This window comes from Heliangelus exortis, chromosome 2 (assembly GCF_036169615.1).
Source record: "Heliangelus exortis chromosome 2, bHelExo1.hap1, whole genome shotgun sequence".
In the NCBI taxonomy this organism is placed as follows: domain Eukaryota; kingdom Metazoa; phylum Chordata; class Aves; order Apodiformes; family Trochilidae; genus Heliangelus; species Heliangelus exortis.
Genome location: NC_092423.1, coordinates 84,780,409 through 84,795,657, shown reverse-complemented (window position 1 = coordinate 84,795,657; position 15,249 = coordinate 84,780,409). Strand labels below are relative to the sequence as shown.

At 37.9% G+C, this 15,249-nt stretch overlaps 1 protein-coding gene across 3 annotated transcripts in view; it reads left to right on the top strand.

Moving 5' to 3' along the window:
• Nucleotides 1-11,452, top strand: part of GALNT1 (polypeptide N-acetylgalactosaminyltransferase 1) — a 92,548-nt gene extending 81,096 nt beyond the window's left edge. For all 3 annotated transcript variants that reach the window (XM_071736808.1, XM_071736807.1, XM_071736809.1), the window contains 4 exons: nt 5,177-5,316; nt 6,389-6,487; nt 7,217-7,351; nt 9,796-11,452. In XM_071736808.1, coding sequence (XP_071592909.1) covers nt 5,177-5,316; nt 6,389-6,487; nt 7,217-7,351; nt 9,796-9,942 — 521 coding nt within the window. In that variant the 3' untranslated portion in view covers nt 9,943-11,452. The remainder of the gene's footprint in view (nt 1-5,176; nt 5,317-6,388; nt 6,488-7,216; nt 7,352-9,795) is intronic.
• The last annotated feature ends 3,797 nt before the right edge of the window (nt 11,453-15,249 follow it).

The following is a 15,249-nucleotide window of genomic DNA, read 5'->3' as shown; positions in this document are numbered from 1 at the left end:
TGGCCAGGAAAGCAAACTGAAGATTCTCAGGTAGCTTTCCCATTTCATGTAATCTGTGCTGTCTGGGAAGGGGGAGAAAAAAAAAAAGAAAAAAAAAAAGTGCTTGAATGATAGGAACTCAAGAGACTTTTTACTGTTGATATAATGTAGTTAAATGGAAAGCTCGTCTCATGAAAAGTAAGTCTGTAATCCTTTTTCTTTAAAAAGCGCAGTCTAGAAAAAATTTCTTCTTGTCTGTTTTCAGTTTTTATGCCTTTTAGAAGCCATCTCTCTGCTTAGAAATGGTTAGGTACAGATGTGGATTGGGAAGGAAAGTGTTGTAGCAGCTGCTGTTCAGCCAAAATAAAGTCTATCTCATTGGGCACAACAGCTCTTCTCAGTGACAGTAATGGCACTACCTCTAATCTTTTCTCAGTAGCCAACAGTTTTCTTCTTTACCAGTGTTAAAGCAGAGTGCTGTTTCCCAGGCCATTTCTTAGGCTTTCAGAAAACAGATACAGCATGTGCAGCTGAATAGACTGATACCTGACTTCAGTTGTTCTGTGGACTCTGCCGCTTCTTTCTTCCTAGTGTTGGCCTTTAATGATTTTCTCCAGTCTAAAATACTAGGGTTGGATTGCCCAAGATGAGGCTTCACAAGATGGCAGAGCCAGCTTCAGAGCTTGCAGTGAGGAAAGCACCTTGCTTTTCATGGCAGATGATAGGGCTTCACCCCCCTCACTTGTTAATTGTTTGTCCTTGTCAACTGATTTGACTTGCTAAACATGTCAGGATCATTTGTCCTGTGGACATTTGTCCTTTCTGCTGGTTATTTAGCTCCCATGTCAGCACAGGTGGCGCAGCAGGAATCAGAAGCTAAGCAAAGGAGAAGTGCACATTTCTGTGGCAGCAACAGCAAAGTATTTATGTTGGCTTACCAGAGCTACCTCCCCCTAACCTTCTCCTGATAACTAACTGATGATAAACTGACAGTTGTAGAATTTGTTGGAATCCTTAATGTAAAGGCAAACCATGGATGCTTTCAGACTGTGTGTTTTCCCCATGCTGCATCTGAGCTTGGGTTCCAGCTCCTCCTGCTCCCTGCCCCGCATGAATCCTTGGCATTCAGCAGCCTCTTGCATCCGAGCTCTGAGCTGAAGGCTGTAGGATACAGGTGGCAGGAATCACCGGGTGACAAGCCAGGCTGGTGCCCAGTCTCACCTGTGCCCAGTTAGGGCTGGCCCCACTGAGCATGCCCAAGACCTGGGGCCAATAAAAGGTGAGGCTGGATGCAACCAGGCAGCTCACTCTAGAGCTCACTCTAGACTTGAACTGCCAATAGCTCCGGTCCCGGGCTTCAGATTCGAGCTCACGCTCTCGGTTGCGTTTCGTTTCCGGCAACATTCAGTGAGCTGCCTGGTTGCACCCAGCCTCACCTTTTATTGGCCCCAGGTCTTGGGCATGCTCAGTGGGGCCAGCCCTAACCGGGCACAGGTGAGACTGGGCACCAGCCTGGCTTGTCACCCGGTGATTCCTGGCACCTGTATCCTACAGAAGGCATCCCAAAATGCAGCTTGGTTACAGCCTCATCTAGTTTGTATGGAAATTAGTTCTATTGTTGACCAAAAGTTTGCCCCAGGAAGCATCTTCCTATGCACTGGGCCTAACTGGACAGGCCTGAAAGGACAGATTACAGAATTACCTGCACAAGAGACACCTAGACAGAGACTGAGGTGTGTAAGCCCTCTGACCCAGTTTTCAGGATAAGTTTCTAATCACTGCATGCACTTGTCTAGGCGAGCATGGTAAGTGAAGGTTCAGAATGTACATGGATATTGCTTTTATTTATGGATGAGGGGGAGGACAGAGAAGGCACTGAGTTCACAGTGATAGAACTTGTTATGTAGCTAAGCCTACATTAAAAATACATATCTGACCAGTTCCTCGTATTCTTGTTTTCAGCTAGCATTACCTATTAGTTTTAATTGGGAATACAAATAATGTAGCTGTTCAAATGGGTTTTAAATGGTTATTGCTTATTGAGTTTCATAACACTAAATAGACACAAGTCTGATTTTTAACAGAAGACCACTTTTAGATGAAACAGTTTTCATCCTGTGCTTTTAAAGGTGATTGAGCAATTTGTAAACATGATGAAAACACACTTCTTTTTTTTTTCCAAGCATTTTAGCATAAATATTGCCACATATTGAAATTGGCAAGCAAGTCCTCTGCTCTTTTGAAATGTTGAGAGTGACAGAACTGCTGCAACATGTCTGATGAGAAGCTTAAATATAAGGTGGCAAAGAAAACTAAACCAATAGGCTATTCTACTGATAGACATAATTTGTATCTATCTTTTTGTAAAGGTATAAGGAAAGAGTGTTAGATATTATTAATCAAAGAAGTCTGATGCTGCATACCAAACTTTAGGAACAGTGACAGCACAAGCAAGTGTTGTGATGAGTCGTACATTTGTATAAAAGCAGCTGGTGATGGTGTGATTGGATGATTTGATGTGGGGATTTTGACTTACCAATATTTATTTTTCAGTACATTTTTAAGCATAAGTATGAAAAGCATACAGTTGTCCCACAGCAAACAGCAAGCTGTGTGACAAATAGAATCATCAGGGATGTCCAGTGTTTTAATGTAATTGGGGGGGGGGAAATATATATGGTTAAATAAAGACGACAGTAGCAAGTACTGTTCAATACTATTTCAGATTATTTTTCCTGTGATGAAACAAACACCACAAAAAAAGTACAAAAAGTTGGTTTTGTACTGTATGTTACTGTTCTGTATATAAATTCTACCACTCTGTGGAGGCATTTTAGGCTTAATTTTTTTTATATGCATTGTTTTGCAGTTTTCCTTATTCGCTTCTATTTTTTTCCCCTCAAAAGAAGTTACACATAAATAAACTGCCTATGCACTGTATAGTGCAAATGTATAGGAACACTCAAGCTAGTACTGAGTTGTATAGATAAGGTACCAGGAACCTGGGAAACAGAGTAATTTGGCCCTGTTAGAGGACACCCCTAAGGTAACTGCACTGCTCCTGCCATTCAGTCCATCTGTTTGGCCTGGTGCTAGATGTAGTCTGTGTGCCAGTGTATGGTTTGGTGCAGACCTAACTTCAGAGAGGATTTAAAAAAAAATCTTTCAAACTAAAAATGGTTAAATGGAATACAATACCTTTTATTTCATTATGATGGAGGGAAAACCAGCTCATACTTTTATTTTTACATGGTGATGTTTAAAACTGCTTTAAGAAACAGCGTGCTTGTATGCTCTTAAGTATAACTTTGCATTTAATTCTTTATAGTTGTGACTTGTTGCTACTCAGTGATGTGACAAAGCCTTAGCAGTGTTTTCTGAAGGTCAGTGTAGAAAACTGATGAATGAGTTTTGAGTATCATAAGGTTGTTCTAAGCATGGTGTAAATGCTTTATCCATCAGCTGCTTTTTCATCATGGAAAAAATGAAGAAGTCCCTACTTAGCTGTGGCTGGTACAGCCTTTCTCTTCCTCCTTCATCATCCTTTGAAAGAATGTTCCTTTTGCTGGGGAGGGAATATTTGCTGTGGCAAAGATAAGGCAGTGTTCTAGAGAGGATTTCTCTTCTTTCTTTTCTTTTGTTTTTGTTTCTTTGTTTTGTTTTTGTTTTATTTTGAGGTTTCTTTTGTGACTGGAAAGCACAGACAAATTTTCTGGGGTTCTATTCCAGGAGATTCTAAAATTCCATTCACACGAATCAAACATTAAAAAACAAGCTTTCATTCTCTTTCATTCCCTTACCAATATAGTTCTTTTTTAAAAAAGCCTTAAGTTAAATAACAGACAAAACAAACCCCAAGAACAACCCACAAACAATCAAACAACAAAAAAACCCAGTCTAAAGTCCTGGCTAGCATTTTTCACTTGTTCTTTCTTGAATATTGAATTACTAATTTTTTATTCATATTTACAAACATTTAACTGAAATTATGTGTCTTAATTGAGTAGAAACACACCATCTGCTGGCAGGTCGATTTCATAACACAGTATGCCCACTGGGAAATGTCTCGGACACTGTTTCAGAAGGTCAACAATTTAAACATAATTCACAATTCTCTAAGTGGAGGGGTTTCTGAAAAAATGTATATAGCTGGAGATATATATTGTGGTAGTCAGCTGAGCCATCAAATACCTTGCATGGGAAGTTTAAATTCCAAGGACTTGTTCTTTTTTGGCCTGGGTTTTGGTTTGGTTTGAGGTTTTTTTGTACTGTATTACTTTGGGGCTGTGTGATATGGAGTGTATTGTGGAAAATTCAAAACACGTGAAGACTTGAATTTATCCTACCCTTAATTAATTAATATTCCAATATTATATACACTAGTGCTTAATTATCTACTGATCAAGCACACCTTCCTCAAGCCATCTGCACAAATTAATTTTCAGAAGGAATTAAAGGAGTCATAAAGGAGTAGGAAGATAGAGGAAGAATGAGCACTTTGATAAATGACCAAAGGAAAAAAAGGGAAGCAAAATACCACCAAAAAGGAAAAAAAAAAAAAAAAAAAAAAGATAGGACAGCAATCCTAATGGTGAAAATAGTTTCTGCAGGTGCTGCAGTTATATTGGACAAGTACTGAATTAATAAAGAATTTGTTTCCTGTAAAAAGGTAAATTTCTGACTGTTTCTTTGTGCCATCAGACAGATGATGAAGGGTCCCTCAAATGGTACCTGCCTTAGAGAATTGAGTTAAAATGGAATTCTCCTTACTCTGCAGGAGACTGCTCTTTTTCACTGCATAGATAATCATCCCAGTTGCCATTGTAAATAGAATGGCAATAGTGACTATAACTGCTTCAGCCTTTTTCCAGTGATAAGTTAGTAAACAATTGCATTCAAATTGTTCCATAAACCACAGGTGAGAGATGGACATGTGTAGCACAGATGTAGTGATTCAATCTTTTGTATCATTTTTCTGGAAAAAGAAGGCAGAGCTAGTGACTGATGTGTTCTCTGTTAAAATATAGACAGCATAATGTCATGTTAAAAAAAAAAAAACAAACTTTTTTTCTGTAGGACAACTTTCTAAAGAGAAAAATCTTTCATGCAAGCAGTGTGTTACACTAATCACTTTTGTATTAAGTGGAGTCATAAAAAGTTTATGAGCAGCCATTAAATAAAACTTTTATTTCAACAGGAGTTACTAAAGTTGATTATGGGGACATATCCTCACGACTTGGATTAAGACGCAAGCTCCAGTGCAAGCCTTTCTCATGGTACCTGGAGAATGTTTATCCTGATTCCCAAATTCCACGCCATTATTTTTCTCTGGGAGAGGTAAGATTTTAGCCTATATATTTGTCTACCCTACATAAAGTATGCTGCACAGTAAGTTGTTTGTATACTGAACTAAATAGTGCTAGCAAGTTATCTCCAGCAAAGTTCAGTATCTTGCACCTGTGTTCCAGTCATGTAAAATGATCCATCTGGCTTCTCAGTGGGGCAGAAAGCTGAACTCTGGTTTTATAATACTATAATTTTAATGTGTTCCTTTTTCTTTCCTACAGTACTAGATGTCACAGAGGAGGACTTTAGAAATACTTCTTCAGAAATGTATAGTTATGGATAACATTCAGTATAACATTCTTTATATAGAGTCGGAGCAGCACTTTGCTTAAGAACTAGACCAGAACGAGCAAGAACTTTGCTTAAAAACTGCTTTAGCTTTATCCCCAGAATGCTGATCCTCAAGCCTTGCTGGGCATTTTTCTCTTTTTCTTCAGTGTTTCTTAGGTGACTGTAGAGGTAAGACAGATGATGCTGTCCTAAATAAGTAGGCATCTATTCTCCCTTACAAATCATGTTGAGTCAAATTGGAGGGTGATTTTGCACTGTTTGTTTTTAAAAGAAACTTTTTAAACAAAATGGAGCAGGCATGAATGTTAGGAAGCAGATATTCATGCCTGCTTACTACATAGTAATACAGGGATTAAGGCTGTAACTCCAGAAGGGAGAAAATTGAACTCAGTCACCTATGATTTAAAAGGGAATTAAACCTTCTGTGCCTAGGAGTGTGCTTCAAAACTTCTGGTGGTTTTGGGCTGGAGATTGAATTGCATCCATTCTCTTAAACTGAATCTTTGAGCAAAAAGAATCCCCAAGATGCAAAGATCCCCAAAAATAAGGAAAGAAACAAACATGATTCTGTAACCTGGTAGCTTGGACATTTGCTTTGAAGTTTGAGTCTCAGACAGTGGTTTCTCATTGTAATACAGTTCCTATATTTTACATTTCATTCAATAATTTTTGGACATACAGCAGAGAGAACTTGTGCCAGTGAGGTCTGAGATGAGCCTAGTTCTCTTCTAAAAACAACAGCCTTTGGTGATGTGCTCTTTTTTACTTCCAGATAAGAAACGTGGAGACAAACCAATGTCTGGATAACATGGCAAGAAAAGAAAATGAGAAAGTTGGAATCTTTAACTGCCATGGGATGGGTGGCAATCAGGTGACAATTCTTTATAATCTTAATCTACCAAATTATTTAGAACACTACGTCTCATCAGAACAATTTTTTCAATTATTTCATTAGTTATACATAAACTTCATCTTTAGCATATTTTAGGAAGACCTTATTGAAGAAGATGTCTGTAAGAAGAAAGGTGTGAGGTGTGTTCCTGGTTTATCATTTGCAGGGTTTTGAGGCCTGATTGCAACAGGTTTTAGGTAAACTGTTAAGCAAAAAGTTAAATGAGGAGGAGTCTGCTATAAGCCAGCCTTCCTCTCCTGGAGGGTCTCTGGAACTTTCTCCTAGTTAGACCTCCAGACTGGAGTCATTACTTTAAAAAAACAAAACCTGTACTTGGAACGCCAGTTTTAGTGTACATTTTTCTGCATGTTGGTTTTGGAATTTGTTTTACATCTGTTTTTTCATTCTCCTTCATGAATAATTCTTGATTAATTGTTTTCTGGTATACAAAGACCACCTGTGCTGGGGATCCTCCTTTTTCTATGCAGGAAGCAGTCTGCAATTTGAAAACGTCAGTTTTGTCTGAAGAGCTTGTTCATACAGTGTTTATATTAATTTTCTATACATTTTTTAAAAATAATCCTTTCTCTACATGCTGAAGGGGAAATAGTTACAAATGAAGTAGTGCACAGATGCTCTCCCTTCTGCCCACACCACCAATATTCAGTCAAATTTTGTTTCAGTTCCTCTCATTCTTTTTTTGTCCAGGTTTTCTCATATACTGCCAACAAAGAAATTCGAACAGATGATTTGTGTTTAGATGTATCTAAGCTTAATGGCCCAGTAACAATGCTTAAGTGCCACCACCTAAAAGGAAATCAGCTTTGGGAATATGATCCAGTGGTAAGTCTTCTAATGATTTGTGACAGGAAAACGAGAACTTTTTTTTACATGAGCCTACAGAGCAATGTGTTCCTTTGTGGGACCACTAATTAACAGCCAGAACAGGAAATGTCAGGGTTATGTTCCCCCCATCATTAATTTCAGTGTAGTCACTTGATGAGTACCTGTATTGATATAATTTCCCAATGAGATTTTAGGGTCCTCTTAGAGGAATAGTTTCAGTGTGCTCTCAGATACTTTGAAGAAAGATAATATGATAATGTAGTGTTCTGTTAAGGTGAGATCAACAATAGAAAACTATTCCAGGCATCTACTGGCCCGATAAAAGGTAATGCTCCTGATCTGGTGACAATTTCAGCACCTGGTGTCTTATCTCACACCAGATTAAAAAGAAATACTTTTCTAATTAAAATATTAGCATCCCAAAATTGTAAAGAAGGTTTTGCGTTTCTAGTTATGGCTGCACGGTTAAGGTAGACATGCTTAAAGCTGCTTTATTTTAATCATTCTTTCTTGTACATAATATTCAAATTTACTTTGAAGTTCATATGTTGAGCTGCCGTAGCTAGAAATTATTTTCTGTTGATATTTTCATTGTTACCATGATTTTCAAGCTCTCCAAACCATTTTGTGTTTAAGTAGTGCCATCAAGAACTCTGACTTATGGCATGGCTAGTTAAAAAAGCCTAGAAAATACTCAAACTTTTTAATATAAAATCAGTTTACTGCAAAGGACTGTTGCAAGACAAGTTGTGGAAGAGGAATCTTGATGGTGTTATGATAAATATTTGATAAAGAGAACATGTAGATGTTTAGATGCTAAAAAGTCTTTTCATTTTTTTTTTTTTTTTTTAAAGCAGAGGGGTGTTTAAGTCAATAGACTTGCTATAGATTTTAGTAGCTGAGGTGTTAATGAAACCTACAACTTTTAAAAATAAAATATGAATAAATGATTCTCTGATTAGGATAGCAGTTAATGTGGAAGGCAGTGGATCTCTACTAGGATTTCTGCACATTGCAAGCAATTGCTTATAGGAAACTGAAGAAAGTTGTTGAAGACTTTCAGAATTAAATGTGAATTGAAATTATGACATTTGAGTCTTGAGAGCCATTCATTCTTGTTTTTAATATAGTTGCTTTATCTAACATAAGTAAATAAGATGAACTATACTACTACGTGCAACCAAGCAGCAAGTCCTTTTTATTTCTAATTTATCAATGCTAATAACATTGCAGCTACAGACACCTAATTGCAGTAGTCTGTCTTGCAGTGATTGCCACAGACTGCAAAGCAGAATTCTCCTGTATCAGTACCCAGACATAATTTATGTTGTGTGTGTTTTTGTCATTATTCCATCAGTGGAAAATCTAGGTGTGATCTTCAGAGCTGTACTGAAAGCTGGCTAATAAAGCACAAAATGAACTTAGAGAATACTTAGCAAGAACTGCCCATGCAGTTGTGTGGTCCTTTTTTTCTTTTCCCCCTCTGCCTCTATTCAGGAGGCAGGTTTTTTTCAGTAGGGGAGTTTTTTCCCCTCTGCCTCTATTCTTTCACTTAATGGAGGCAAAACCCCCAAAGCTGCGAATGTTCCAACACCATTCATTTTTTTGCTGCTGTATGAGTGCAGGAGATTGATGTGCAGAGATTTTTGGTTTGTTTTTTTTTTTTTTACCTTTTGCTGCTTGTGCACAAAAGGCCTGCCTGTTCTGCCACTTTTCAGTCACTCCAGTGCCCCAGTTGTGCTGCTGAGTGAGAAGAAACACGGATAGTAATGCCAGTCAGGAACACAGACAAGTTGATGCTCTGAGTATCTGTAGCACAGTGGCAGGAAATGCAGCTTCTGAAGACCTCTTCTCCAGGAGGATAGTGCTGAGGCAGATAAAGTGTTGTATGGAAGATTGCATAACTAAGATTAGTAGATACTGGAAAAGATATATATGTGTGTGTGTCTGTACACTTTTTTTTTTTTAAAGAACATGCTTTCTAAAAAGAACATAGGACAAAAATAACAAAGTAAGGTCAGTTTTGTGTCCTCAGGCGAGAAAAAAGTGTACTGAATACATATTCAGTGTGTTCATTCCAGTCTGATCAAAACTACTTCTGGAACTGGTGGTTAAAATTGTATATTTTGCCAAACTTTCATTTGTAACTCCTTGAAGATTCTCAGCAGTAAAGTCCTATTTAAAGAATGGTGTATAGAAAGAGCATCGTTTAGAAGGTTCAGACTGCTCTGTTTTTCATGAAGTATGGTTTTTAGTATATGAAACACCAAATGGTAGATGTAAGCAGTCTTTAGAAGTGGGATCTAGAGTCAGTAGCCAAGTGGTCTTACTTAGTTCCTGTTTACCTACGGAAGAAATTTAATGACTTCTAGAAAACTTTTTATTAGCTTACGCCTGGTGATTTCTGTAAAACTAATTTTTTTTTCTTTTTGCCTTCCAAGAAATTAACCCTGTTGCATGTGAACAGTAACCAGTGCCTGGACAAAGCCACGGAAGAGGACAGCCAGGTACCCAGCATCAGAGACTGCAGCGGCAGCCGCTCCCAGCAGTGGCTGCTCCGCAACGTCACCCTCCCAGAAATATTCTGAGAGGTTCTAAAGAGAAGCAAGGATTGACTGGGCTACCTCGGCTGATGCTTTGGCTACACTGTTAAGTAGCTACAGAAGAAACTTCTGCTCGGCAGAACCCACAGTTTGTCAGCTGTTAGAACTCGTGCAGCTTCTCAGTAGCTGTGAACCAGCCTTCCTGTGTAAGGATGTGAAACTACCACGCATACGAGTGAAACTGCACCCACTGATGTTTACAAGATCAAAAGAGTTTCTTCCAGCAAATAATGTAGAGAACGTTTGGACAGTGGAAACATAATCAGTGAAATAGTCTCTCTGAAGAGCTGCATATCATTGTAGTTTGCTTGCACATCAGTAACCTCTGCTGAAAGTGCTGTTGTAATGAAGAAAGTTCCAAGAATTTTTTTTTTTTTTCCTGGTTAGCAGTGGTAACCAGACTACTAAATGTAGATCCACAAATACATGACAGAGCTGGAAACCAGATTCAGTAACATGAAATGAGAGTTCTGTGGTTTCAAAACAAAAAGTAAACAGGGTTTAATGGAAACTACATCAGAACTATGAAAAGTACAATTTGTTATAGTGAAGTATCAAATTTATATGTAGATTTTATACCTCAGTGGGGAAAAATAACCAAGTCAAAAGGCGTTTTTCTTTTGCAATTGTGTGATAGTTCATAAGTACTTTTTTTCCCTGGTGGGTCTAAAATTATTTTGGGCACAAAATGAGCGTAAGAATAAACTTAGCTCTTGAATGTCAAATCAACTTTTTTCATTTTTTAAAATTTTAATTTCTTGGCTGTTGGAATTGTATCTTTTTATTACTGTCTGAAAACTGGAGGTTAACATGCTGTCTAATTTTTTTTTTTTTTTTTTTTTTTTTTTGTCCAGACCCACTGTTTCAGTTTATACTTGGGTCAGTCAGCTTATGGACTTTCATGGCCAAACAGAAGATTTAACTACACTTTGAAAATAAGTTAACTTGATGGAATACACTTAGCACCCAAGACTCATACTACTGTACTATGGTTTTGTTTTCATAGCAATAAATCTTTTGTTCTTTGTTTGATTTCAGTCATCAGAAAGCCAGAAATAAAATACATGATTTGGGTAGCAGGAGATCAGCAAAACGGAAGGTTTTCTGAATCCTTTTTCACTTCATATTCAGATGTGCTTCATTGTCAAGTGCATATTTAGATTAGACTCTGAACTGTAATGTTGATCTGCTGCTTTTTTCTAATAAAACCTAAGGAAAAAATAGCTAAATTGGCATGGTTTTTAAAGTTAACATAGCCAAAAGCAATATGACTATGTCATTACATTGGTCTGCATTTTTAACTGAATTGCTTTGTTTTGTTAAGAAAAAATCTGTGTGGGCTGATCTTGAAAATGAGCCATTGAACACTCAGAGTATACATTGAATTTTCTTTTGGAAAGAAAAATGAGATTTACTTAATGAGAGTATTTTTATGATAAATGTCATTGTTTGGCCAACTGTCCTGTAAAGCAAATTAAACCTAGACTCATGCAAACATTGTGTGGAATTATATTTGGCTGTCATGGCCATTTTAGATTTGCTATTCTAACTTCAGAAGTACACAATAGTTTTCATACAAAAAGCAGGGTAAATGTTAAAAAATTGCAGCTCCTTTAAAAATATATGGGATCAATTGCTGTGAGAATAATATCACATAAACCATCCAAATATATAACTGTCTTCTTTATTTGATCCCCCTTCTTGTATAGCCTGCACTTCTTACAAGGTCAAAGTAGGTTTATGAAAGTACATTTATCATAATGACACTGAAATGTGCCCAGATGACTTTTAGGAAACCTAAACACCTCTGTCTTTGTGGTTATATGAGAGGACCTGTTCCTCTGGTACAGTCTGTGAAGAGAAGAGGATGGGTGACACTCTCATCAAATGTAACTGATACATTTTCTTGCTCCTTGTATCCTCTGGGGTCCTTTCCACTTTTATACTGAAGTGAAGGTTGTGGTTGTGTGATACTACATATTAGCCCACAGAAAAACTATTTTCAGTCTTCTGCTGTGTTAACAGTGCATGATGGTTTGGATCATGTTTTGGATATTATTTTAGTTTATCTTAGCAAACATGCTTTTTTTTTTTTTTTTTTTTTTTTTTTTTTTTTTGTGGGAGGTAAAAATGTGTTATGTGTTCAGAAACAATTTCACAAACTCTGAATACATTCCTTTAAAAATATTGGCAGTGAAGAGGCTCTAAATCAGAGGTGGGTAACCTGTGTTAGAATGAGAACTGGGAGTATTGGAAGTACTGTGTAAAAATCCTGTTTTCAGAATTTCCTCATTTACTGTTTCATATTTCATAAGTGTGTGGCACATCACTGAACATACAAAAAGGAATATATTTTCTCTTTATATTTTTAACTTTTATGATTACTGCTGTGATGGCCTCTTAATAAAACAGTGCTATGGTTTGTAATGGAACTAGAACTGTAGGCAGGTCTCACCATTACTCTGATTTTGACCTTTATTAATTTGATGAGTTGTTAAATGTTGGTCAAACAAAAATGCAGCAACAATCCTCGCACAACTGAAAACTCACCTGTCGAGTTGTCAGCTTCAAAAAACTGAAGTAACAATGTAATTTCAAACTTGCACCTTACCAGTCATTACCTGCAAAGGTAATGACTGAATACAAGCAGGGAGGGGAAACAACAGACTTGTAAGGGTGTCTGCAGCTTCCCTGCGTTTGGCTTGAAACCCCTTGGCTCAGCCTCTCCTGTGCTTGGCTGGCAGAGGAATGTGCTTAGCTTGCCCATTTTGCCAGGGCTCTTGCTCAGCATTTATACAGCCTGTGTTGGTGTGAAACACAGCTTCTCCAAAGATTCCCAGTCTTTTAGGAATGTGTTTCAAATATTCCACAGTATTCAGCATGCTTTGGACATGGCCATGGGGGGAGTAGCTTTGCCAGGCAGTGATCTCCTCGCTTCTCTTACCTGCCCCAGATGTGGTGGCTGCTGTCAGAGCTCCCTGCTGGAACTGGGGGAGCCTCCTTGGTCACTCTGTTCAGCTGTAGTCTCCCAGGGGTGCTCCTCCACTTAGAGGTAGAAGTATTTCTATGTCCCTGCTTTGAGTAGAAATATTAGTTGACTCCATCCTTTCAGAGTTATAGGTGTCCTTAACTGCTTTCCATCTGATTTGTTTTCTTGTACTGAAGTTTTCAGTTGGAATATTTAAAACCCCTGTAGTGATGTAGTTTGGGCATGAGGAGACTGAGGGGAGACCTCATTGATCTCTACCACGAGCTGAAAGGAGTTCGTAGTGTGAGGTGGGTGTTGGCCTCTTCTCCCCAGTGAATAATGAGAGGACCAGAGAACATGGTCTGAAGATGCACCAGGGGAGGTTTAGATGAGGTATTGGGGAAGAATTTTTTTAATGAAAAAGTGGTCAGGCACTGGAACAGCCTGCCAAGGGAAGTGGTTAAGTCACCATCCCTGAAGCTATTTAAGAAATGTGTAGATGTGGTACTTCAGGGCATTCTCTAGTGGCCCAGATTGTAGGGTTGGTTTTGTTGTGGCTTTTTTTTTTTTTTTTAAGTGGTTGGACTAGGTGATCGCAGAGGTCCTTTCCAACCATGATTATTCTGTGATTTTTATTTAACCTGTTCTGATAAAAAAAAACCACTGTTTTTTTCTTACTGTGTAACATACCTGCTTTCTTAGGCATGTGAATAATTTATACTAGAAATCCCATTTTGCTTTCCAGTGCCTTTGCATTTATGACTGCTTTGTTCAGATCAAATGCAGGAGGAAAAAAAAGAGACCACTCCTGTCTTATTTGACGTTGATAGTAAATACAGGCAGAGTAAGTGGAAAAATCAGTAGTTGTATTTTGAAGAGAATATGTAAACTCTTTTTGTCCTTCTGTCCTGTGCTCTGTGTGTTTAGCATAAATTTTCTATGCTCTGAAGACAGTGTTCTGTTCTCCATCTCTTATTTGCCTGTGCAAAGACATTTATCAAAAAACAGCAGTGCCTTTTAACTGAGTTGAAGTGTATTATATATTATAGTATAAGCCTTGGATAACTACACAGTGCCAGGTCTGATTAGGTCATCTTCTGTCAGTCCAGATACTGAGAATCACAGAATAGTGCACAGAACTGAATGTTTTGTTTCAGTCTGCCAGTTGTTCTCTCAGTATGCAGTTAAGTTGCATTTTAGTAGCTTTATTTTTATGGTAATACTATACAAAAGGGCTCAGCAGTCAGTTTTTATTTTTTCACAGAAATGTTCCTCATATGAGATATGGAGCTGTAAGCAAAAGAGAACCTCTATGTTATAAGTTAGCATCAAAAGTAAGATAATCTTTCTAATTCTTACTCTGCAGAATGCTTCGTAGGTGCTCTCTTTGAGTAATGTAATGCATTCAGAGAGAGAGGGACGAGGGGCAGCGGGCACAAGCTGGAACTTGGGTAGTTCTATTTGAACATAAGAAAAAACTTCTTTATTATGAGGGTGACAAGGCACTGGAACAGGCTGCCCAGAGAGGTTTTGGAGTCCCCTTCTCAGGAGATGTTCAGAACCTGCCTGGGTGCAGTCCTGTGTAAGGTGCTCTGGGTGATCCTGCTGTAGTTGGAGTAGATGATCTCTTGAGGTCCCTTCCAATTCTGATAATTCTGGGATTCTCTGAGATGAGCAAAACCTATTTCCCCTCCAAGGTAAGTAAGAAAATGCACGTATGATTCAGAAGATAAACTGAGAGAAGTAGTTCCTCAAAGCTTTCCTTCACTACATTAACAGTTTCTCCATGCATTCAAAGTAAGAAAAGTTGGAAAACTAAATTTTTACAGAATACATTTGAATAGCTTTAGGAGCCCTGCATCTTATTTGAACTTAAGCATCATACTCGAGATTTAGGGTCAGGCAGAGATACGTGAAGTTAAAATGTTCAAGCTTGCACAATGTGAGAGTACTGTTTGTTCTTGGGTCTAGAAGAACATTTCTTAAAATTATCTTAAGGCAAGTAGTTTCCAAGTTTACATCTTACTCTTAATACTAATAACAGTGGTGGTTACTAAACATAGTTGTGATATTATGTGAAGGTGTACAGTACTTTGAATAACAAAATAGTACTTTGTGTAAGAAAAATTTTAACTCAGCAAATAATTGGTACAGAGCTAGTAGGTTATCTAGAGACTAGAAATTATGACATTGAGATGAAAACTCACCACATTGTTTGCTTCTTTTCTTTTTGAATCTTGAAGAATCCATTTGTGGCATTTGACTTGCATTTCTTTCAGTGTCATCTGATCTTTACCATGCCAAGCCACTGAGCCAGGTGATGA